Below are 26,847 nucleotides of genomic sequence, written 5' to 3' on the forward strand. Positions count from 1 at the left end.
TGGCTGATTACCTGCTCCTTCACCCATTCATTCCAAGGAGTTGCCCTCATGTGTTGTACACACCATATAGGATCGTGCCCTTAAGCAATCCAGAGTAAATTTACCATAGCCATCACAACGTATCAGAAAAAATTGTCTGCTAAGGTTGATAAATCAGTCAATTACCTGCTTCCTTGACTTTTATTCTTGTGTAAATGTTTTCAACCTGACATTAGCAATACCTATAAGAAGATGACCTGCACGTTGCCAAAACCAACTATTTAAATTACCAGCAAATCCTTAATTACTATAAACAAGATTACAACAGGCTTGTTTAAAAAAGGTTTCTAAATACCAAAGCGATAGCTCCAGAAATAAAGCTCCCTTGCTGTCATTATTTGAGGCTGCTGGTTCCACTTGAACTCTGGCTCTGTGTAGGACCCTCAGAGCTGCCTCAGTCCACCTGAAGACCACAGCAAGAGGAGCTGCTGTCTCTCCATCGCTACTCCTTGCCTGGCAGAGCACAAACACAGGGCAGGATGTTCCCAGTCTCCTCAACTCCTCCTATGAGGTCTAAATCACCTTCTTCCCCAAGCCATGCACTCCCCTCATGTCTATAAAATAAAGAGAAATCTTGAATGTACAGAAAAAGGTAAAGACAAACAAACACTACTGAAACACTGCAATTATTGATTTCATCTTCAAGGCAGAGCTGCTGCAGTGCCCCTGGTGGGAATCTAAAGAACAGTCCAGTTCTCACAGGTGGCAGTAGAGTGTTGAAAATCTACAGGCCATGGTCCTTGCCAGTGAGTTAAAAATGGAATATTAAACTTATGGCAAAGTAGATGCACATGGTCTCAGGTAAAATTTCCCTTTTCATACCTCCTCTCTCACTGGTAATAGCAAGAGATTCCCAGAACAGGAGAACAGAAAATAGCTAATGCACAGATGCTGAAACCAAAAGAATAATTATAAGTGTCATCCTTCTTCCTCTACACACAGAAGTTATTAAACACATCGGACTGTGCAATAGAACTGGTTTCCTGTATCTCTTCAAAGGCATAGTCAAGTTTTGAAATTGAGAGGTGACAAACTGCGACCAGGGTTTGTAGAGGGACAGACTGATGTAAGCCCAGCACAGCTCTGATACTCGAGGAAAGCTCTGTTACAAGTTTTCAGCAGAGCTGCAAAACACACAGCAGCATCCACAACACATCCAGTCATCTAAAGAAGCATGTATTCTAACTTTTTCCCCACTGACCTCTGCTCCTCTGAGGGACAACTACTCCACAGATACACAACCTCATTGGATTAGCTCAGCTTCCCCAAGAAACTACTATGTGTATCTTTCCTACAGGACCTAACTAGAAAACGGGCCGTCATTTAGGCTGAAATTAATTTTTTTTGGTCATATATGCCTAGGACAGCAGGTTAACTCCCTGGCTTGTACTCCTAGGCACTGTACATAACCAACAAAGGTAGAGAAAACAGAATTTCCTTGTCTCTCATGCACAAGGTAATCTTTGAGGGCACTGATGTCCTACTGCTACCACAGTGTCGGAACCCAGGATACCCCTCTGGGTGCCCTGGATGGCCCGAGGCCCTGGCAGGAGGGTCTGAAACCCTGGCATGCAGCCAAAGACACATGGGGCTTTGATCTCTGCCCATGGAGCAAATTACCAACTCTGTATGAAGAATTACATGTCACAAAAGTTTAGATAGCATAGTGGTAGTGATCACAGTGCGAAGGGAAAAATTTTAGGATTTTGTACACGGGGGTTCAGGACTTTGTATATGGGGGTCTGAGGCTCCAAGATGGAGGAATCAGGGCAGGCCTTGTCCTTCTTCTTCCTAGCCTCCGTGATTTGGGTGATGTTGGCACTTTTAGATTGGTTCAAAATAGAAGCTGACTGTCTAACATAGGTGATAGGTATTGGAACAGAATTGTAAATACAGTACACGTAGCTTTTAGTATAAAAGATAGCACCAGCCTTGTGGGAGGAGAGTGTGCCTTTGGATGACCTGCTGAACAGATCGCAGCAGGCCAGACAGAAAATGTTTTAGATAACAATTAATAAACAACCTTGAGAACGACAGCCGTAGACTTCTGACTTCTTCTTGGACAGCTGGGCTGGGAAAAAGACTTTCTAACACATGTGGGGGTCGCCCTGAAGCAGCAACTCCCAGACCACAGGAAATGGAAATTCAGGAGACATTCGGCTAAAAAAGTAATCAGAAGTCCTACAGAAGAACATGGTACTTCTGATCTGCCTTCTCCACAACTACTGTCTAATTTCCTAAGACAGGCCAAAAATGTCAGGGATGGTACAAATGGCAACCTTTACTTCTCCTCTCCTCTCCAATGCTTAAAGGCATGTTGTATCTTCTCTTGAACCAGTTCCAAATAACTTTCTATTAACTTCTGAAACCACCAATAGCACTCAGGGTGTGACACTGATAAAGTACTGCTATTGCCAAAATGAAAAATAGCTATTTCTTTCTCTACTTTCCTACCTTTTCCTGACCAATCTTCTCCAGATGGTATAGAAAGCTTATCATAAATACTGACTGGCAAAGGGTGAAAAACAGAAGAATTATCAGCAATAAAAGCAGTGATTACACCACAAGTGTTTTTGAAGAAAGAGAAAAAGAAGAAAAATAGATCTCATCGGTGCTCTATTGCTATACAAGGGTTAAAGCTGAAAAAAGCCATGTGTGAAGCTCTGCCCACAGGTATGAAGATTCTCTAAAGAAAACTTCCTGTTGAGCCAAAAGGAAAAAAACCCAAGCAAATAAGCACTCAAAAAGAGAGATCTGATGTCTATATACTATCCTGTTTAGCCTCCAAACATTCCCACAATGATCATATGCCACAACAGCTCTGTCATTGCAATCTAGAGCTCCTGGACCCAAAACTGTTTAAAGAACACAGTTACAGCTTACAGCACCAGAAAAATAGCAAGAGAAAAAAATCTTGCTTGTGAAAGGAGGTTTTCATCTTCCAGGCACAAGGTTAACCCAGGTAGCTTCTGGGGAAGGCAGAAGAACATACTCTCTCTGTCTCTCTATTGCTGCAGGTGTCTGGCTGGCTGCTCTTCATAGAAAGGACATACTGGAGTTTGAAAAACTGTCAAAGAACTGGTTATGTTTGCCTATCTTGATAAGGTGATGTGCTGTTATACATCCTGACTTATGCCTACTTTGACTTTTTTGGCTAGCTCATTATTTCCTTCTCTGAGCATGAATAAGACATCTCAATTCCCAGCAATTCCTGTGGCAAAAGCAGTTCATTCCACTAAATTCAGAAGAATAGTTACCACTACATATTCAATAATCCCAACTCTTCTGCCCCATTTCCATGCAGGGCCAGATTCTCTCCTGTGAGATATGTGGGTATGTGGCAAAGGAGGAACGCAGCATGAGTTCAGGTTGTCCCTTGTGTTTTCTAACCCAGCCTCAGCCTGGAGATCAGCTTAGCAGCAACAGCTGGAAATGGCTCTTAACAAGCAGTAAGTAGATCAGAATGCATTCCAGCTGTGGTTTCATCGCTAACGCTTCCCATCTCTGATGCACAGCCTATTCCAAGCTGCAGTGATATGAAGATGTATGAAATAATAGGATTATTCCTCTCCTAGAAACATCCCCATGCAATAGGAATCCCCATGTGGGGACCAACGCAACTTCCATAACATTTGCATCACTCTAGCATTACAAGGGAGATCAGAAGAAGGCTGCAGAGATGGCCCATTCCTGATAATTGACATTAAGTACAAATTTAAAAATAATGTTAAGGGAACTCACTGAAATCGTCATAAATTATTCTAAATATTGAAGACAGAAAGGTAGCAACAAAAACACTGTGAATTTTCTTTCCCTTTTACTAACATACAGAAGGAGAAAAAGGCACATTAAGCACTCAAAACATTGACTCTTGGGAAAGGACTTTTAAAATACATGAAATTGTTGCTTTAGAACACATTTATTAAAGATGTTCCAGGGATCAACAAAGTAAAAGAAACAACAAAGCCAACTAGAAATCCCTGTCATCTTAATATGCAGGTGGCAATAAACAGAACATGGGAAGCCTCAGATCAAGGTGCTACAGTGCCTGTAATTATCCCTACTGTGCTCATAACCCCTATCAAGGGGTCACAAAGCAAAGGGAGGAGCTCACAAACTGTGTGGATGGCAATATTCAACCACAGCAGGTGACAACAATCAGAGCACCTGCTTCAACAAAAATCCCTTTTTGTTTTAACTAGTTTCTGTTTATTTTTGCTATAAACAACTTCTCCTGCTCGATTTCTGGTAAATAATGGGCTCCTCATTTACCATTTTACTCTGCCCCATTACTCACCCAAGGCATTTTGTTCTTATTAACCTTCCAACTGGTTCAGAAACAAAAAGTTAAGATTTCAGGTACTGAAATTATGCCCTCCTGTGCCTGTCACAGGAATCTAGTTGCCTATAATTTCATCTTTTCCTCTCTCCCAAAGTCAGATTAAAACATGGCAAATTATATTCCCTGAGTTTATAATTCCTCCCACAAGGATGATATTATGGTAAGGTATCTAAGAGAAGTTTCAAGAAGTGTTTGTTTTGTCGTGCTGTGTTTGCTACCAAAGACAGCTGCTTTCTCTGTCCCTGAGAGGATTGCTTGGGGTTAACAAGCAAAGCCAAATAGGAGAGGATTAGGAAGCTACTCATAGTGGTAGGAGAGCACACAGCAGCAGACCATGTGGAATAGGCACTGCTCATTCCCAGACACATGGTTTTATGCACTACACCTCAGCCTTCAACCTTAATTCAGAGGTCACATAATCAATGTGCAAGCACTCAATTAGAAGTGGACATTCCTCAAACCTTATTTTAAAGAAAGTTAGGATTCTGTGCCAAGCTCTCAGGACAAGAAACTACTGATATGGTTACTTAGGGCACAGATGCAGCAGAAGTGATAGCAATGTGTTTTGACATTCTGTGTAAAAACCCACCTAAAATTTCAATAAAGGAGAATAGCTAAAAGTGAAGAGAAAGTTTCATGTTCATGTCCAATCCATTCCCAGCTTTTTCTGCTGAACAAACAAACAGGTGTAACAGTGGTAGTAGAATTTGATTTTATTTTTCCAAAGTGCATTTCTTGGCTGAGAACTCTGTGGGCTTTACCAAGACCTTTTATGAAGGCCAGTAAAAGCCTTCAAAGACAACAACTTTGATTCTCCTGAGAGTGTGTCCATACTAAGTAACACAGTGCTATGTGGGGATATCTGAGCCAACTGGAATATACCCACAAGTAGTAGAGCTAATTAACCTGGGCACACTGCTGTGATAACAGCCTCCTGTACACAAGGCAGCTTATTTAGAGCTCGCTTTGTTATCTCAGTGTGGCACAGCACTGTGCAGGAAGACAATATAAACAATTATGATGAAGCATATTTAGGTCTTATGGGCAATGTTCAAGTACCTCAAGGTGGGCAGAAGAGCTCCCTTCAGAGTTATTTACTGTGCAAAGAACTCCCTTTGGCAATGCAGAATTGACAAAAGGATTATGTCAGCCTTCCCTTTCCAGAACGAGGAACAGGGTGAGAGCCTGGGGGCAGCAGAAATTGGAGCAGCTCTAGGCTGTTATGCTTACTCTGGTGTCTGAGAAGGGCTCCTCATCAGCTCAAAGTGCCAGAAACAGAGAGGTAGATAAGAGGAAGTTCTGCTCCAAACACAAAGAAATAGGTCCTCAGTCATTAGATGCCAGGTCTAGATTTGGCACACAGGTTATAAAGGGAGAGGCTCTGGCTGTGCTTCAAGAAAGCACACAAACACAGCTACACCACCAGCTGCTGTCTAAATACACTTGTCTGCCACCCTCTCTGTTCCTTACTTTACACTCCAGATAATGATCATCTAGTTGAGGAAGATCTGTTCGTATTTTAATTTTTGAGATGAGTAATTATTTGTCCTACTACACAAATCAAAGTGAAGTCTAGAAGCTTGCAAAGAATTTGTGTTCATTAAAGTCACACTTGGGGATTATTCATTACACTAAATACACACTTAGTAAAACCAGCAGCTCTTTTAATGTGTTTTTCTAAAAGTTACTTGCCCTGATACACAATCTAACAGGCACCAAGCAAGATTCAGGACACGTCCAAAACATTCTTTCAAAATAAGAAGTTGCAACTTTAAAGCAAGCTTATGCCAAATCTTTTCCCTTTCAGAAACTTTCAGATAAAACTTGAGACCATGCAGGAGAGAATTATTTGCACTTGCATAGAAAGCCCTGCAACAGAGGAAAACCACATCCAAGCTGCAAACCCCAGATGAGGGCCAGCAGAACTACAAACCCTCCTTGAGGAAGGGAATTCTTAGAGTAGGGCCATGCAGAACCCATGTCCTCAAAGAGATGAGGACCATAGCTCAGCTTTGAGTTGCTTCAAAAATGTTATTTCTACCCTAGTGAGAGCACCCCAAATAAAAGAAAAAAAAAAACAGTGCAGATGTTTGGAACCTAATTTCATTTGCTGAAACTGCTGATTATACCACTCATTAAAAGACTGCTACCACTTGGTAACCCTTTAATTTTTAATGGGATTTATTCTAAACAGCAACTAAATCATCAGTCTCACACGCAACCTTCTTTCTCCTGGTCTGCTGTGCTATCAGCACTAGTCATTCTTTCCCCTCTGCTCCCAATCCTGTTGTCTAAGTACTGAAAACAATGAGGAAAAGGACTGTTTATGCAGCCCAGTTTTTCTCTCTTCACTGAATGTTTCTCAGAAGAAAACCCGAAACATGACTTTTGTGTCATTCCAAATCACCCTAACCAGACCCTGTGTGAATTCTTAACCTGCAAAATGGAACAGCCTTATCTTAGTGTTAGGCTTAACTTGAACTCCAATACTCAGTATAATTATGCAACAAACAAGGAAATCCCTTGAAAGGCAGGAGAAATTTCAAGGAATAGAGCTAGCTCCTAAGCTATCAGATTTAGAGAGGACATTCAAACTGGACATTCAAAAATATTTGGTATCTAGACCAAGAAGGATACTAAGTAAGGATAAGAGAAACTGTCTTTGGGACCATAACATTACCATAAAGGTGACTATAGGTCTGCAAAAAAGAAAACCTGAAAGAAAAGCTTTCAAGTGAGCTTATGGGTACAAGTTGCTGAATCCTTCACTGCAGTAGCCACAATGAAACGTGTAAGTGCAGCATTGATGCTGTCTGTACCTTAGAGCATGTATCCTTTCAAATGAAGTTGGGGTCTGAGTTTTATTATTTAACTACATTTAAAAAAGAAAATCCCTGGAGAAAGGGGTATTATCCACATTTTTGAAGGTTTGGAGTTTTCTTTTTCCTTTAACCCAATATAATTTTTATTCTTCATGCCCATATCAATATAGAACATGTACTGTTCAGAGAAAACATTTAAGGTAGAACAAAAAACAGTTTTACTCTGGGGGCAAAAAGAGAGAGGAAGAAAACTCCTCCCATCCCATGAAAAGTGGATTCTATTACATACTGCTGGCTACTTTGAAGTCCAGGTATTTTGTAAATTATTATTATTTTTGAAAGGCACGTGGTACTTTAGCCTCCAAACATCCTGGATGGATTTGTATGCGTAAACACAAATGATACAAATCATGTACCATGAATAGCAAACTAGGCAACAAAAAACTAGGGAAAAAACCCCAAATTGTTATTTAGAAGATATACTCTTGAAGAACTCCGGAGTCATGCTTGAAAAGCTGCAATAGTAAAAGGATTCCGGACACAAGATGTATCAGCTCTCCCTAACCATCAGAACTCATGTCTATATTATGATTTCTTTGCAATGTGAAAGGGAAAAAAAATCCTCTATACAGTGATTCATGACAAATCACATGCCTGGTGAAGCTTCATGTTAGAAACCCTTTTAACTTCCAAAAAGTCCTCTTTTGTAGGTCATGCTCTCATTATCTTGCTCTGGGATCTGGTCTGATTAAATTATAGGAAATTACTAATACTTCACTTTGAACAGGCAGCTCCTCCTGGCTCCTCTTCTTCCTTCTTTTTTTTCTAAACTTAATTCCTCCTACTCCTGCCTTCTTACATATGAAAAAGACAACAATCACTCTGCTAGAAAGATTAAGTCATACTCATTCTTCATCCATTTTAAAAGTAAAAATGCATTCTGTCCGCGTGCTCTTACATTTCCCATTCCACTCCTCTCCCTGCTGGTTTGTTGTTTGGCCAACTATAAGGTTTGTGGTGTTGTTCTAAATCTTTGGCACCCCTACCCCATCTAAAATCTCACTCATAAGATCCTAAAGACTTAATTAACTTAATGAGCACAACACTGACTCTTTGGTAGCACAATCTATACTCCACTGTGATTTATCCATATATTGTACCACCAGACAACACTAAGACATAGCCTACCATTGATGTGCTTTAGACATTTATCACCGAATGATCTTGTAAAAACAACTTGGTTCACATAAAAAACAAACAAAAAAATCAGCATACAAATTTAAGGAGACAGACTTTACATGTCAGAAAGGGTCCCCATAAAGGGAGAAGGTATTTTTGAAAAATCTGTGAGGACTTCATCAGCACAAGATGGACAAAATGAGAGAAGTGTTTTCAGATGGAGTAATCGGGTTGTTACTCAATCCACCAAAAGGCTGTTGCTTATTTGAGAGGTGCATTACAGCACCACCAGGACAACCATAATGAGAGCATTGAAATTATTAACCTCATCACACCAAGAATAATAATTTTCCCTCTGTGGATTCTCTTGTGGACTATGTGCCATATCAAGATCCCTGCAGTGGTAAGAGGTCAAAAATAGTAAACATGTTAGAAGAATAAATAAAACACGTTAGAAGAATAAATAAAAGGTTCCCCTTATACATGCCATGTGGGCTAGTAAAGAGAAAAACTCATCTGAAAGAGAAATATTCCTGCTCTTGACAAAAGTGTTTTGTCTTGGAGGCAACTCTTTAATACCAAATAACAGCAAAAGCTCTCCTGACATTGGGAAGTCTTTTGAAAAACCCATCCAAAGCATCCTCTCTTGCTATCAGAAAGTATCAGATAAAGCTAGCTGCAGAAATAAAAAATGAAGGAAGCTCTAAATCACTGTTAATTTACTTGTTTGACAGCATTTCTTTTCCTCTGATGATATAATCAAGCAATAAAGACACAATATAATAAAAAGCTTCACAGAATTCAAGTGTTTTTTTACTGTATAGAAAACGCTGAACACTTCAACACAGTATCTGGAACACCCAACACTGTACCTGACCATGAAAGGAGGAAGCGTTACACCCGCTCATAGTCAGATATCCAGCTTTTGATATGGAAACTAATACTGTATCAATTCTTCATCTCCTCCTTTAACAAAACAAATCCAGCAGAAACTACTACTGCAGTTTGTCCTGCATTGAAAACATTCCTCAGAAACTAGCAGCAGTTCAAACTTCTCAATGTAGCATTTAATTCTGCCTGAGACTGTAATAAATGCAAGCTTTGAATAAATGGAATTGTGGCATTCATTCGCAAATTGCATTGCTGACAAGCCTCTGAGACAGAACCAAACCCCAAGGAGTATCGATTGCTGCACTTAAGGCAACGTAGTGCTCTAGATCTTAAACATTTACTCGAGTGCCTGAAGACTTCCCAAAACTTTTACTTTTCAGGCTGAGCTCTTCCGAGTCACATTGAGCAGTTCAGAGGTAGCAGACTTTCAGGAATCCTCGGTAAAGAAAACAACAGCCTGAGCTAGAATAGGAAGCAAGGCAATAAGGAGAAGAAAGACAGGGTTGTGTTTATACACATATTTTTAAAGATTCTTATGCTGAGTAAATGAGAAACAAATATCTAACTGCTAAAGTAGCTGAAAGGAAAAATACTCCTAATACACATACACACAGAAATGAGCAAAATTCCTTAAAACATTCCAGTGGAAGTGAATTGACTTGCCCAAGTTAGCCACATTCAAATGTAATCATAAGACACACATGTACTGGGCAAAAATTTAAGTTATAGACTTAATTCTGCCATTGTAAACTAAGTCCACACAGCTGCAGTATTTTGTTTGGGTATGAACATCCTATTGTCTGTCAAGGAACATCTAAAATCCTTTCCTCATTCATTTATATCTTAAATTAAGAAGGATATACCTTCTTTTGTGTTTCACAGAGTGTGATAGAAGACATTCTGCTGGCATCTGTGACTAAACAGTTCCCCAAACTTGACTTCTTTGGGCACAAAAACTCCACTTTACAATACATGTAAATACTGGAGCCTGAAAAGGCCCATCCATCTGACTGAACTGTGAGGTTCATCCTACTTTGAGCAGGGGGCTAGGCCAGAGGACATCCAAAGGACCCTTCCAAACTAAATTATGTCGCAAACAACTCCAGTGACTGAAAGCTCAACCTTAACTCTGCCCTTTGAAGCAGATGCCACCCAAACACATTATTAATTTATCTAATAATATCAACCCCTCTCTTCCCTCAAACACTGATGTATCAGTATCTAGCAGCCCCCTTGGAACTGAATTAAACTCTTGCAGCAGCCTGGTACATCTCCAGCAAAGTCTTGTACAGAGAACTCCTTCACCATCACATGTTTTTAGGCAGTGCAGTCTTGTCAAGTGAAACTACCTGCAAATGTAGGTGAGGGCTGTCCAGTGGTGTCAGTGGGCAGAAGTATAAAATCAGGGTGCTAGTCAGCAGTGACAGCAATCTTCAGGTGCTCTGCAGGGTACTCAACAATGCATGAGGACTTAATGAAGGCCTAGAAACCCTGAGAACACAGCTTCCTACCCAAGCTGCACTAGAGCCGACAAGGACTTGCCAAGCGAAGTTACATTTGCTCAGTTAGACTGTAACACTCACAAATTATTCTGTGTATCGATATCTAACTATTTATTCGCAAACAATTGCAATAGAAGCCAAAATATCCCAGGGAGGTTTGGTAAGATGCTACATCACTTAGATGTCCTGGAGAGCATTCACGCACCAGCAGCAACCTGTAACATGACTTGGGAGTGAATCACAGCACGGTGCCCTCCGTGGGGCAGAGTCAAGGTTGAGCACAGCAGCTGACAGCTCCTTCTGGGATGCACATGGGGCACTTTACATTCTTCTGCCACCATTAATACTTCAACATGAAATACATCCTCTGTCCCGCTAAGAAATGTATTGCTGAAACCAGCGAGAATCAGAGAATAAAAACGTATTTTACACTGAGTACTCATTAAAGCAACGTGTTGCTTAAAAAAATCACCAAAACAACAACAAAAAAAATCAAGCAAAAAAACCCACCCAAACCAAATCACTATTTACATCACCTGCACACTGAATTCCAAGGTATTTTCTTAATCTAGAACACTATTATTCTTAGTTATCCAAAGGTATTATTACTATTGTCAGATAATAGCTTTTGATCCAGTGCAATCTAGTTGCAAAAGAAAGTAAAATAAATAAATCCCACTGAAAGGTAGCATTTGTGTGGGACGAAGGTGGGTGCGCCTTTCACACACTAGGAAAAAAAATCCCTCCTCCCATGAACTGAACTAAAAAAATTAATCCGAAAGGAGTACAAATTAGGCCATGTATTAAAAAAAAAAAAAAAAATCAAAATAATAACACACGCCGAACTCTATGTGCACAATGGAGGCAATTGTTCCTCGGCCTAGAAAAAAGCCGTGACTTCCCCCGGCGCGGCGGTCAGGAGGTCGAGGCCGCGGGCGGCCTCAGCCGCAACCCGGAGGCGGGGGCAGCGCAGGGCCGGGCCCGGCGGAGCCGAGCCGAGCCGAGCCCCCGCCGCCGCGCTCGGCAGCGCCCGGCCGAGCTAAGATGGAGCCCAGGTTTGATGTCAGCCCCAGGGGCGGGCGGAGGGCAGCGCGCCGGGGCGGGGGCGAGGGCAAGGTCAGCCGCCAGGCCGGCGCGGCCCCGCCGCCTCCGCCCGCCCCAGGAGCCTCGCGGGGCTCCCGCCGAGCCGGGCCCCCCGCGGCCGCCCCCCGAAACGCCCCTGGCGCGGCCGCTCCCGGCCCTGCGCGCCCGGGCTTGGCCCCTGCCCCCGCCCGCCGCGCCGGGGCCGGGGCGCTGCAGAGGCGGGAGCCGCGCTCCCGCCGCTCCCCACGAGCCGAGCCCGGCCGAGCCGAGCCCGGCCACGCTCTGCAGGAGGAACCGGGGCTGCTGGCTCAGCTCCTCCGGCGAGCGGACCGCCAAAGGGCTGTGCGGGGGCAAACGGCGAGAGGAAGGGAGAAGGGGGGGAACCCCCAAGACCAACCCCGAACATCAACCCCCCCCGAAGCAAAGCCCACCACAACTCATGCCCTTGCCTCGAGTCGGCAGGAAAGGAAAAGGGGAGACAAATCTTTGCGGGGCTACAAGTGCTTCCCCCTCGCCCCCAGCGTGCCGCCCCCCGCGCCCACATCTCCCATCCCGGCCCATGTGCCGGTGCGGGAAGGGCGCGAGGAGCGCTGCCCCAGCCCCTCTGCCCGCAGAGCCGAGCGGGGGCCGGGCCGCGCTCCGCCCGCAGCGGCGCCCCGCGGGCAGGGGCAGGAGCCGCCCCGGTGAACTCCCGGTGACCGAGCCCGGCTCCGGCACCGGCGGCTCAGCTCTCGCCCTGCCCCGAGCTCGGCGCGGAGGGTCTGCAGGCACGCTCCGAGCAGATGTGTCGGGGACAGACAAATGACCCCTCCATCCACCCTACGCTCTCCTTAAAGCAGCCCTGGGGCCATGCAGGGGCAGGGTATTTTTAGGTCCCTTCCCCTCCTCTCCGCCTCCCTCTCAATAGCTGCCGAGCGCTGAATACAAGGAGAGAGGGGAGACGGAGCGGGAGAAAAGTTAACTGTTTTGCAAAGAGGGGAGAAACAGGCAGGGAGGGGGGAGGGAGCGATCAGGAGCAGGGCAGGGTGAGCCGTGTCAGGGGATGTGTGTGTGTGTGTATGTGCGTGTGTGTGTGCGAGCGCAGTGGGTGCCCGCGGGCGGAGGATCGGATGCACTTTAGCCCTGTGCTCTGCTGCTCTCGTCTGGGGCAGCGCCGCCGAAGCCTGAGTCTCGCCTGGCTCGCCTGACCCTTCATTTCACTGCGGCCAGGAGGAGCCCGGAGCCCGCCGCCGCCTCCTCTCCCTGCTCTGCAGGGACCTCGCCTGCCACGGTCTGCCTCCCCACCGCCCCCTCCCACGCCGCCGCCGGCGGCCACGGCCCCCTCCGGGGTGGCTCTAGGGTCGGTGTGGGGTGCCCAGCCGGCCCCCGCCGCTGCCGCTGCCCGCCTACCCCCCGCTCCCGGGCCGCCCAGCCCCTCCGCAACCTTTAGCCGGGGACAGACCTCTCGGCTGGTTCCGCACAAGACGCCAGCAGCCGCTTCCCCTCTCGCCGCCCTCCCCTCCCGTGCTTAAGCCCCCCTCCCCACCCCAATAAAACAGACCCCCCTCCCTCCGGCCCCAAAGAGAAACCCACACCGCCCCCCCCTCCACCCCCCCTTAGCACAAATGCACAATCACGGGAGAGGGGAGGGAGAGGGAGGAAAGGGCGAGAGACGCGAAGAAAGAAGGGGGGAAAGGAGAGAGAGGAAAAATTAAAAGGGCACAAGGCTGTTCATCACCAACATGGCTGCCTTAGCTCAGACCTAAAAGAGGAATAACCCAGGCTGTGTCTTTGTCAGTTTCACCTCTGTAACCCTAAACTAATGCACGAAACGACGGAGGCGGCTGCAGAGGGGAAGGAGACGGGGAGAGGAGGAAGGAGAAAATGGCAAAAAGAGGGGGCACTTACGTGAAGAGAGGCGCTTGGGTTGCTCCTGCTTCCTCCTGGGCATTTTCCCCCTTTTTTCACATTCTCCTCCTTGGTTTAACGGGAGATCAAATAAGACCGGGAGGGGGGAGCACGGACAGGCACAAAGCCGGGGCCCCCGGGGGAGCTGCTAACCGGGGCGGGTTTTCCCTCTTCGCCGGGGGAAAGGGGGCTTGAAGCCGGTTTTCTCGGAGCCACCGCGAAGGGCTCCCTCTCCCCCTTCTCTCTTTCTTTTCCTCTCCCCCCCACCCCCCACCCCCCCACCCCCCCGCAACCCGGTCGTGCACCTGGCTTGTCCCCGGTCGCAGTATCCCTCAGCGGCCGGGGATGCGTTCCCGGCGGGCGGGCGGGCGCCGGGCGCCGTGCCGGGGCGAGGGCTGGCGCGGCGGTGCCGAGGGCTGCGCCCCGCGCTCCTCCCGGCCCCTAACTAACACTAACGCCGGGATCAAAGGGCAGCGGCGGCGGCGGCGCTCCCGGCGCGCCCGCGGGCGGGCAGGGACACCGCACACACCCCCGCACAGCCCCGGCGGGCGGGCACACGCACAGACACACGCACAGACACACGCGCGCCCCGCTGGAGCACAGGGGACGGTGCCCCCGCTCCCCGCGGGCTCCGGGCGCGGCGCTGCGCGGCGGCGGAGGATGCGCTGCCCCGGTCCTGCACCCGCTGCCAATCGGCTCTTAAAAAAAAATAATTAAAAAATTAAAAAATTAAAAAAAAAAAGGTGTGTGCGTGTGAATTTGTGGTTCTCGACCATTCGCATTGTAATCCCCTCGTTTGTGGTGAGAACGAAAATAATAGCATCAATTTTTTATTTTTTTTTTTTTAAATTACGGCGTTTTGTCTTCCTATGTTAGAAAAGCAAAATTGTGGTGGTGCACAGCTAACCCCTTAGAATTTTTTGAATGGGCTCAGCTATCCCTTCACAAAGCACAGGGGCCGAAGGGGTTTATGCAGCCGAACTTCGGTGTGGGAGAGAGAGGCTGCATAACTCCCCCCAGGCCAAAACAAGCACCCAAAATAAGCCAGAAAGAAGGGTGGGCAAGCTGGTATCCTGACAACTTCTAGTGCAGGTTTTAAAAAGTGGAAAGAATACAAGCAGCATGAAAATCACAACTCCTTGAGAGTGTGTGTGTGGGGGGGGAGGAAATCAAGATTAGGTCACCCACCCCCAATGGTTGATTTAACTGCTACATGATACATCTACAGTGAACACAGCAATCTGGACTTCTGAAATTTACTTTTTTTTTTTTTTTTCTGCTGTAATGCAGGTATATGAAGCTTGAACCTGAAGCAATTCCAGTGTGCATTATGAAGCCAGGATAGCAGCTTTCATTAACTGATACATACTCTCATTACTTCACAAATCACACATCTTTCTTCAAAGACAGACATGAAGGTGGAGAAAAAAAATAGAAGAGGGATTGGGTCTCACTAAAGCACAAAAGGTACTCCGTGAAAGAGAAGTGCTCTCTTTGTGACTTGCAGTCATTTGGATAAAAGTTCACACAGAGGTTGTTAATGATTTAAACTCCAAAACCTGTTACTACAATTGAAGTAAAATTATTTGAAGCATAGTTGTTTCATATAGCTCTCTCTTTGTGTAAGAAAACTTTGAACTTAGCAGAATACATAATCAAAATCGTGAGTCAGATGTTGCAAAAATAAAAATATGCATTATTCTAGCATGTATACCTGTTAGAATTTTTTTGTCTTTTGACAACCTGACTCATCATTTTATCACACTATTTTTCATCCTAACTTCAATTTCTTAAAAATAAACAGCTGCCTAGGAAAACACAAAACACCAAATCTGCAACCTAAGTATTTTTGAACAGTGAATTTAAACTCTTAATCACCTCAATTTAGAATGGTTTCACATAATCTTATACACATTTTGCAGCCACACTGAGCCTTTCAGAAGGAAAAAAAAAAATCTAAATAGTATTTAAAAGATGACATATGTGACAATCTCAGGTTCACTACCATGCTTTGCAATTCTGAGTTTCGAAACCACGTGTACAGGGTACACATCTACTGAAACAAACCAAATTCCTCCTGGCTTCTGGCGGCTTATCATTTCACAACACAGCTAAAATACTTCATTTTCATGGAAAGATTGGGTTTACCTCTGGATTAAAAATAAATAAAAGTGTGTAACTGTCAGTACTGGAGATTTTTGGGGTAGGGATGAGTCCAAACAGCTGCTTTACACTTACTCATGACCAAGAGTACCAGAGACAGAATTCCCTCGGAAGATTTAGGTCCTGTCTTTTCCCTCAGTTCTCCAGTCTATACTGGTTTTGGCGATTTCTACCGTGTTAGTAGCGATAACCAAAAATATCAGAGGCATCATTGTTGCTCACAAACCTCAATTTTGACGTGCCTGGGACTAGCAACAGAACTTTGTTCACCGCTGGAGTTGCAACGCCAGACCCGCTTACTCATTTTTTCAATACATTCTAATGGCAACCGTGTTGAACTAAGCCAGCTTTGTGAGCAGCGACCCAGCGATCCTGTCTGTGCAGGAGGCCACAAAGTAGCCATTTCAAAGAGGGAGAGAGTACTGGCTCTGTGCTATGATCCACCACAGCTGTGGCAGCCCTTCCCCAGGTGCTCTAGGAGAACAGGACACAGGAAATACTGTGTTCTTCACTGCCACTCTTTCCACCCTCTATTCCTCATGCGTTTCTGGCATAAATTAATGTTGACATTGTCAGCATTAATTTACAATGTGCCCTGTGGTTTTTTTTTTTTCCCTCCATAATTTGAAACCCCCTTTAGGGGAGTTGAGGTGGCTGCAGCAAAAAGGCACCATGGGAACACAGCTCTCTGAAAGGGCCATGGGGACTGGCACACAGCAGAGCAGCATTAAATCTCCCTGAGGGTGACCTTGGCTTCCATAGACATCCTAACAGTTTTTCTAGGAGTTTAGTGGGCCAAGCCTTAAGACTGTTCAGCAGTGGAAGAAATCCCAATGCTTGAATGAATTATCAGGGAGAAACTTTATATACTGTAGCTTTGAAGAGTTTCTAGCCCCACACCTGGAAATACTCTCTTTGGGAACAACTTGGTTTTTCATCTCTATCCTGGCTAAGTGCATTACTCAAGGTCTTGTCCTGGTCAACAGATAGTATTCAGCCTTCCCACTGAAACCATAGGCACATCAGTCCCCACTTCTCACTATTTTACACATTGATTTAAGGAAGGTGACTAAGGACAAAATGTCATTTTAAAAATAATCTCCAATAATGTGTTTGGTGGTATAGCACAAAAGAAAAAATTAAGTCAGCTGACCACACTTTTGAACATTTTTAGTCCAAACACAAGAAAATAGTTGCAAGTCTTCCACAGATAACATAATATAAATAATGCATTGCTTCTGCAGGTCCGGCTATTAATAAGTAATGATTGTATGGCACCTTCCAAACACCAAACCTAGTTACACATATGAATTAAGTTCAGCTCCAGAAACCACTTTCGAACAAAGTAAATATTTTCTTCACTTACACATGAGAAAAATGAAACAAATTGAGTAAATAAGGTTTTAAACAGTAACAAATGATGTATCATTCCTAAAACCTTTGCAGCATATCTAGCATCCAAACGGTCTTTATGCAATGTACCAAATATCTGAAAATGTTGCTAAACAGAAACATAATAATTAGCTGGCATCCTTGTTTTATTCTTTGAAACTTTAAAGAATTCTGCTCCCAGGGTCAGATTTTTTTTAAAGAAGTGCACTGAGGGGAAAAGTGAGACCATTTTAACCAGTTCCTGGGCCCTCTCAAACCAAACTATAGCTGCCTCTGCTTTAAGTATAGCCTACCAAAAGGAAGGCCAGGTCAGTTCTGTGTGTCCCTGAGCATGCAGTGGGGAGTTACTCAGGCTCCATAGTCTCTTTTTAAAGTTACTCCCATCTTTGGATTAATTTTCTGTTGAACATAGGCAAATACCTTCTACAGCCTCTGTATCTTCAACATGTACAACGAGGCCCACTAGTTTGAATTGAAACTACCACCTCGCTCACATGTGTTGGCCATTACCCTTAACAGCGTAAACTCCTCTGGCTTTAATTTATGCCAATATTTCCTTGCTCAGCAGCAACTATGAATCAGTCCTTCAAGCAACATTTGATTACAAACTTCTCTTTGGTCTTAAGTGCTTGAACAGCAAACATAAAGGGCTGAACAAGCTCATAGGACAACAGCTCATGGACACCATCATCCATGCTTGCAACTGCTCTGTAAACAAATAACATTAAGTAACAGGTTTGTAAGAATAATTAATAATGACAAGTTGGTGACTGGCAAGGCCACCAACCAACCCTACAAAGGGCAATGAGCAATGATCAGAATCCATTGCTGTCTGATGAGTATCATCCTAGGGCAAATAACAAACAATTACCAAGTGGGAGATGCGCTCACATAACCAGCAGATCCTAAATGACACACAGGCTTCAGCTTTTGTAAAAGATTACCACATTCTCCTTCCAAAAAGTTTTTAACATTTTCTTCCTTAAAATGAAAGGCCCACAGCCACTTCCAGGCAAGAACTCTTGCAGAGGGTATATTGAATCACAAATGTTCTTGAAGATCAAGAATTCCACTACAGTCTCAAAGCCTCCAAATGGAGAGGCATCAGGGAGGAAGAGTGCAATATGACCTATCCCTCTTTGCTAAAACACAACCAGTTTTCTCAGAATCTTGTCTGAATCCTGGCAAACTAACCAGCCATCATCACTTTATAACAAACTTTAGCACAAGATGCTTCTAGTTGAGCTGCAAATTTAACACATTAATACTTCTTCAGAAAAACCATGGTGTCCATAGTTTTCAGCTCTTAGAATAGCACACTACCTAGGAAAGATGATACGCTTCTAATTTAGATTAAAAAAAAAAAAATCAACACTTTAAGGCTGGTGGCCTTAAACCCACGCTGATATAAAATTCTAGATTTCACAGGCCAGAAACACATAGTCTATGGGTCTGAAGAAGGGCCCCATATTAGTGTCCAGATAATTTTGTTGCTACTTAAATACTATAGGATGCTTCTTCAGAGTTACCGGAGTTTCATGATTCTTATTTTTACCATAACTGCAGTTGGCTTTTCAATTTCATTATTCCATAATTTATATATAATGTCATGTTATTACATATAATTATATATATTATATATCACCCCTTCACATTACCCTACTGTAATAGGGTAAAAATTCAAAAAACCAAAAACCCCCAAACCAACCAAACACCCAAACAAAAAACAACCAACCACTCACCTGACCCTCGGACTATTAGAGTTAGGCCTACAGATACCTGAAATGCAGAATTTCTCCCCCAGGTCTGAGTGAGCAACCTCTTACCCACTACAGATTAAATATAGAAAAAACAAATTAATACTTTACAACATAAAATACTAAGCAATTTCTGAACTGATGAAAAGAATTTGTTTAGTCAACTGAGGACTGGAACACTTAGCTCAGGGCTACTGCAGTTACAAATGTTGAAATAAAAAAAGGATAATTGTCTGCTCCAATCCCGATCTTTTTGCATAATTTTATAGTCTACATTTAAGTGCATTGAAATCAGTAACTTTACCCCATCATAAGAGTTGTCTAAGGTAAATCAGAGTAAGACCCAGAGAACTCCCACTCTCTTTTTGCTTCTGCTTAATAGTTTGCTAGTCACTGGTTAACTGAAGATTTAGGCACGGCCTTATTAGCAAACACCAGCCATGGTTTAAGGCATTGCCTCCTCCTGGAAAAAACACCCCCCAAACTGGCAAAACAGAATGTATTTATTCTCCTGTCTACTTCAGTGAGAAGTCTTGCAGCTTCGTTAAGTAGCAAGGCAACCACATTTTAAGCCACAGCTGTTTGCTAAATGGAAGTGTGTCCAAGTTTTTAAACACCTTGTTACATTTACGTTCAAAGGCAGAGTCTCTACTGCACCAGCAAGGTGGCAAATTCCTCAGGGAAATCAATTCTGGTTTCTCAATTAACTAGCTAGTTTTCTATTGTTAAAACACCAGAGTAATAGCGAGACTGCGCTGGACCATGAGAGCTGACAACACCCCAAGGAGCTCAGCTGCCATCTAGGACTGTGCATTCACATCTCCCTCTGACACAGTGGGAGGAAGGCAGGCACAGAGGGGCATGGCAGAGGTACTGATGCCAGCTATGCCCTCTTTGGAATACCTAAAGAAGGGTGAGATAGAAGGACACTTGGGAGACAAGAAAATATGGTGGTGCTGAGACTTTACGTTCCCAAGGGAAAGAAATCCATTGGGATAAGGGAGGGAAGGACCATGCAGAGATCAAGCTTCTAGCAGAGTTCATCTGCCTGGTGTGATGAATTTCACAGGGAATTCAGCTACACTTGACCATGCTTCATGTTCTCAATGATTAGCCCTTACCTACTGGCAGGCAGAAGGGTTGGGGCTGCAAGTCAGCCTGCTGAGCATGAAGGCACGCAGCCTGTAGGAAACCTCTCCTTGCATTGGCACTTCCCCATGAGGCTGTACAACACACAGGAAAAGGTTATTTGTCTTTTGAGATATTAGAAATATAGATTGGCTTCCTCAACTCCTGCTAACACTGATGGAAATACTGTTTGTAGTCTCTACTTTTCAGCAGGTCTAAGGCCACTCATGCGCCTTCAAGTCCATAGTTTACAGTAAGATGCAAACTATTTGTCCAAAAGGAATAGACTAATAACAGTGAAAAACCCCACAGAGAAGCACTAAACTTTGTGAGTAGGAAAAAAGGAGAAGTAGTGATACCTGGAGAGAAGCAGCTTTCATTTCCATACAAAAAAGCTGAGGATTACGTCTTCAACAAGTTTGCAAATGATTTAAAACTGGAAGGAGTGGCTGATAATACCAGATGGTTGTGTCACCTTTCAGAAGTACTACCTCAACAGAAGCGGGCAGAGAAATGTCCTGAAGTTCAAAAGGGGAAATGCAAAGTAACGAGGAGCAGTCCTGGGCACCAGCATATCCTAGGGATCTACCAGCTGGAAAGCAGCTTTTCCAAGAAGGACCTTGGGATCCTGGCAACAAGATGCCAACCACAAGCCAATGCACCCTTGTAGCCAAGAAGGCCACCAGGAGGAAGACAGCTGCCAGCAGGTTGAGGGAAGTGATCCTTCACCTATGCTCAGTGTTGGTGAGGTTGCTTCTGGAATGCTGCATCTCCTTCAGGGCTTCCTGGCACAAGAAAGATCTGGACTTACTGGAGCGAGTCCAGTACAAGGCCACAAAGATGATTACGGGACTGGAGCATATATTGCATGAGGACAGGCTGAAAAACTGACACTGTCTGGCCTGGAGAAGGGAAGGCTCAGAGGCATCTCATCCATTTGTACAAATGCCTCATGGGTGGGAAGGAGGTTGAGGAAGTCAGACACTTCTCAGCAGTGTCCATTGATGGAAAAAAGGAAAGGGGCACAAAATGGAAAAAAACTAACTGAAACCAGAGCAACACCCCAAAACCAAACCAAATAACACAATACCAGTGTTCCATCTGAACACAAGGACACTTTTTTTTTTTTTTTTTTTTTTTTTTTTTACCATTAGAAGAGTCAAACACTGGCATGGGTTGACCAGAGAGGTTGTCTGCACAACTTAGTTTATCTGTTTGAGCACTGAAGCTGGAATAGATGATCTCAAAAGGACTCTCCCAATCTAAGTGAAAGTGTTGTAATATGAGCATGTACTGTTTCCTAAACGTAGTATTCATGTCTGGTTTTATGGGAGTAGTTTACAGAACACAAATATTCCACCAGGCTTTTTTAGCTACTGGGACTCTTCACCAAAAACACCCTTACGATATCCAGAACTCTTTAATATCCAAATACTTGTTCTTAGAATTGCTACTGGTTTATGAGCTACTTAATGGAAATCATTCATTAATCATTCCAAACTCATGGTTGGTGTTTTACTTCCTCACTCTTCTTCCCTCAGTATCCTAATTATACAAACTAAAAGACCTTAAAACTGCAGAGCAGGTAGAAGACTGACTGTATTTTTAATGTCTCTAAAATGCAAGCACTGGAAGTTGGCTGCCTTTTTTCTTAGACATTTGCAAAGCATCAATACCTCCACCTTTCAGCTGGGGACACGCACTCTGCCTGTGGTAGTTCACCAACAAAGCTAGATAAAGAATTTTAAGGCTGTTGTTCCCAGCAAACCATTATCATCAACACATCCCTGACATGTAGGTGCTGTGGCCACAGGATTTAATTGCTTTCCTCACTAACCTGCAGCCACACTTCCTTAATGCTATTTTCTCCTTTCACCAGTAAGCACACAAATTTACTCATATAACCCCTCATATATGTTGGCTGCTTGCACTAAAGGTGCCCAGGTCAGAGAAGTAAAATTCATGAGGTACCCATAAAATTTGATTTCTTATTACTCTTGTTCTCGTTTATGTTTTGGGGGGAGACAGAGATACTGCTGTGCACTGAGAAACACCGGGGAATTTCAGCGGTGTCACTCAAGACCTAAGGGGCTCGATGCCACGGAGGTCATGGTGGCTCTCGGTAGAGAGTGGCGTGCTCCTGCCTGCAGATGGAGTCATGGTCCCAGGGAACACGCTCTCACACACTTCTTTTCCCCCAACTCGAGCAACAAACAATTGAAGGAGTTGTGGGGTAGGGAGTTGCCCCTTTGTGTGCTTCCCTCCTCAAAAAGCAGCTGTATAAATAAAGAATCGAGGGTCTGAAAATGGAAGAATACACAGATTTACTCAAATACGTTCTAGCCTCTCTCTTTGTATATGTCCCCCTCCTAACAAAAAAAAAAATTGCCTCATTTTTTGTATTAAAGAAAAAGAGGGGAAGAGAGAAGATGAAGTGTTCTTAAAGGGAGAACTTTTTCCATATCTCCTACATAGAGGATTTTGCATGAGCCAGAATCACTGGAAGAAGGTGGGAGCCTGAACAGTAAGTATTCCCTGCCTAGCCAGAGAAGGTGTGGATCTCCCACTTGGTCTTGCAAAGGTCATCAAGCAGAGGATAAAAGGGAAAAATCGAGGTGACTGACTTTTAGAGAAGAGATCCAGCAAAGCCATAGACTTGTGCAAGATTCATGATGCTATTGTTGGGTTTTCTTGTAAATCTTTATTGAAGTTTGGAGGTTTTATTCATTTTAATATATTGAATGGCAGCTTATATGAAAATGAGTAAGCCTTCTTGGTCTCAATAACCATTAAGTTAGGCGGCCTCTCCCTCAGTGTGCCAAGAACAGTGTCAATCAGAAACAAAACATTTTGGTTGCCTTATGAACCCTACTGGAGCTGTGTCATTTCAACTCAGAAGGAAGACACTGTGGTGCTTTCATTTACATGGGGAAAAAAGTAAAATCAGGGGCTTTAAAATCATCTGAATAGCCAAGCAATTGGGAAGCGGGCCAAGAAGGTACTCAAGAGCAGTTTTCCAAGAGAAAACAGCATTGGAGAGGATACCACAATGGAGCCAAGATTAGGAAGAAACAGTGTGGAACATCTTTCTGGATTCTAGTGTAAAAAAAAAGTCAGCCCAGTGGAGTAGAGAAACTCTCCTATTCAGAGTTTGTCAGGCTTCTATGATTCATACCAGCCTCCAGTCCCCACAGCTGTGATACCATGTCAGACATAATTACTTTTGCTGTCCAGCTGGGTATGCTAATCAAGGAAGCTGGGTCAACTCTGACACCACACCTACTTCTCTCTCTTCCATAGCACTTCACCAACTTATTAAAAATATTGAGAACTCCTAAAACTCTTCCCTGGAGAGTATAAAAATGTGAAGACTGTCATTCTCCATTGCTGACATTGTTGGATACCTTCCTAACACATGGGCTTTTACCAAAGGTTCTGCTTTTTGCACTCAGTGCCTCTGAATTATCATAAAGTAATTAAGTCCAACAAGTTACTGGGAGCTAGATACTCCAGGTTCCAAAATAGGAAAGGAAAAAAGAAAAAGAAAACTAAAACATCACCCAAGCTCCACCCAAATGAAGCTAAAAAGATGAAGATATTTTAGGTTGTAAGGAAAGTCTGAAGACTTCCAGCTTGACAGCTCAAGTGTTTTAGCTGGCTGAAATTGTCACACCATCATGTAATAAGAGAGAATATCTAATTATACACATTTTAAGTTCAGGGTCCCTCTCTCTTCCCCAAGTTACCTCTGAACTGTTGCCTCATCCAGTTCTTTACATCTCCCTGTTTCTCCCATTTTATCTTTACAACTGAGGTACATCCCTCCCCTTCATCCCACCCCAGAATATTCTTCTAACCTACATGAATATCTAAGCTTTATATTCTTCCTCTGATTGACCATCCTATCTAATTCAAAGCTTCTAGCTTAATTTGTTACTAAAATTCAATCATCCTTGCCAAAATCTTTCCCACCTCCAAACTGCCATGCCTTCAGCAACTTCCTGCAGTATGACTGCAGTCATATTTTCTGGCCAGTGTCTTTCAAAACAGGTTGACTATACTTTCCAAACTGACCTCTGGCAAATTGCTCCTCTCAAAGCCCTATTAATGTTTCCTTATTACCTCAGTGACACTGTCTCCAGCAAGGCTTCCCATACTACTGAGTGTTCTTTTCTTGATTCTTTTCTAGTTTTCTTTTTTCATATTCTTTTTAGCTGCTCCCTGTGCAACTGAGCCTCGGATTTTTACTGGTGCAGTAAAGCCTTCTTAGCGACAAAGTGGTAGCGTGTGATTTTGCCATAGTGTTAGGAAAGAAAAAAATATTAAAGAAATTTCTAGGGCCTTTAGAGGTCTGTATTAAGGGACTGTACCTGCTCAGACGCCAGGCTGAGGCACCTATGCCAGCAGGCACTTGGAAGGAAGGTACTTCTTTCATGGCTCACATCTCAAAGCCAGGCAACTTTTCAGGCCTTGCTCCCCAGCACTTTAAGACAGGACCTCTACCCAAAATCCTGTTCCCAAAAGGGAGAAAGTCTGCTGAGGCAAAAAGCGTGTGCTAATGGGATGGCACACAGGATGGCAAAGTCACCAGGGCAGAAAGGTTAGGTTACAGGCCAGTACTTGTTTCCTAGTGATAAGGTTAACAATACTGAAGATAAGAGTGACTTATTTATGGGTGTAGAAATAAAAAAATCCTGCACGAATTAAGCGGCATTTGCATCTCTCTAAGCAAGAACAAGCTCGCCATTCCATCGGGCCAAGACACGGTGGCCTGCTGAGACCACTGTGATGAGCCTGAGCAGAAGGAGACCGGCACCAGGCGAGCAAAGACAGGGCACCCAGAGCAGTGCCGCTCTCCCCAGGCACTCCCTCGGCTCCGCGGATCCTTTTCCCGAGGTTTGGGGGCAGCTCCCATCTTGGCCGTGCAGAGCAGGCGGGTGCCCATCCATCCCCGCGGGCTGCAGAGAGCAGCCGCGCTCCAGCTGCTCCCGGAGCGCATCCCCGGCCCGGGGTACGAGCTGCCCTGAGCGGGCACCGGGCCGCCCTGGATCGGGACGGGGATGGAGGAAGGGGCCGAAACCACCTCGCTGCCACACTCAACACGCAGCGAATTTAAGGATGTGTTTGCCCCGCTCTGTTGCCATATTGGAGCCTACTGGGATGATTCCAGTTCTAACTGAAGCTTTCCTCGCTTCTGTCCTGATTACCGATTCTTACAGACTCTTAGCATGGTCTGGATGGAACCACGCTCAGCTCAAAGGAAATGCTTTGTTTCCTTTGTGCTTAGGAGAAGTACCATTAAAAAACTGCCCCCAAACCAAGTCCCCTGGAAACATGCACAGCAGTCTGTGGCACTACTGTTTCTACTCCTTGAAGTTAAATATGCCAAATCACTAAAAATTAGATGATTAAAGCAAAATTTCAGGCAGGCCTTTAGTTACCATATAGTAATGCCAGCTTTTGAGTAAAACTAACGAGAGAATTAGTGGGGGGAAACACAAAAAAAACAAGCCAGAAGATTTCATCAACGCCACTTTAGAACTAACCAAGTTGGTTGGCTGTGTATTTGCATGGCTCAATTTGTGCTTGAACATTGGCCCAAAGATATTATGTTTAGCAGCCAACTTTTCCCTTTTGCTTAATTAAAACTACAACGTGGATAGCAATGTTTTAAAGAAATTTACACAGTGGAACAGCACATCCACCTGCACTTCTAAAGTCTCCCCACATACTCTACTAGATCATTGGTGAGCCAAAGCTGCTGTCTGTCCCTTGACACCTCCCCATTTCAGAAGCTTCCCCAGTTCAATATCCCACAAGATCTGCTGCTTGAGCAGGGCCTCTCACTTGGGCCATTTTCCTGGGGCTTTAGCTGTGGAACTGCTTGCAATTAATGCAGAAGATGTGAATGAGACTCTGGAGGAGTTATGAATTTCACCCATTAATCTCAAAGCAGTCAAATGTGTAAATGCTGGTCCTGTTAACCATTCAAACTGCCAAAACAGGTTTTCTGATACTGCAATTTCTATCCCAGATCTTCTTCACAAAGTATTTGTGAGTGTTCCTCCCCACCAGGAAAGCACAGAGAACAACTGCTGCAAAAATGCACACATTCCATAGCAGTGTCAGAGAAAGAGCTAGACATAAAAACAGAGATAAAGATGATACCACATGGTATGCAATTGTACCTTAATTGTGGCTGAGCTTCCCTAACTGTTCTTGCACACCATCTTCAACTGTTGTAATGGCAAATACAATGTGTTAGACTAAAATACTTTTTTTTTTCACTTCAAATGTGCCAGAGAGGAGAAAAACACACAGTTAGCTACCTCATTATGCCATTGTAACTCAATAGCCTGTGATAGTCCGTACAACCCTAAACCAGTGAGTTTTCAAAGTTCTGAATTGGAGAACACAGACTAGAAATAAAGGAGTCACTCTGCCAATTCATTCTGCATTCAGAAACTGAGTTTTCAATTGTTACTACTTGCCTGTTTTAATTTTACCACTTTTATTATATTTTTGATGACCATACACTGAGCACCTAGAAAATTGGTACTTTTACCACTGACCTCAGGTCTGCCCTTTCTGCTTCTTAATTTGATTTTAAGTTGGTCAAAACAGTAGCATTGCTGATGCAGTCACATTTGGATGTGACAGAA

General features: G+C 44.0%; 1 protein-coding gene across 5 annotated transcripts in view; it reads right to left on the reverse strand.

Moving 5' to 3' along the window:
- ZNF827 (zinc finger protein 827) overlaps positions 1-26,847 on the reverse strand; it is a 114,826-nt gene that overhangs the window by 87,576 nt on the left and 403 nt on the right. The window contains exons 1-2 of one of the 5 annotated variants that reach the window (XM_038134469.1): positions 14,051-14,354; positions 13,746-13,814 (exon numbers count right to left, since the gene is read on the reverse strand). The exons of 3 other annotated variants lie outside the window; for them this stretch is intronic. In XM_038134469.1, the coding sequence (XP_037990397.1) occupies positions 13,746-13,788 (43 nt within the window). In that variant the 5' untranslated portion in view covers positions 13,789-13,814; positions 14,051-14,354. Of the gene's footprint in view, positions 1-13,745; positions 14,023-14,050; positions 14,355-26,847 lie in introns of those variants that run through there. One more of the 5 variants, XM_038134468.1, reaches the window with a different exon arrangement.

This window comes from Motacilla alba, chromosome 4 (genome assembly GCF_015832195.1).
Source record: "Motacilla alba alba isolate MOTALB_02 chromosome 4, Motacilla_alba_V1.0_pri, whole genome shotgun sequence".
Taxonomy (NCBI): Eukaryota; Metazoa; Chordata; class Aves; order Passeriformes; family Motacillidae; genus Motacilla; species Motacilla alba.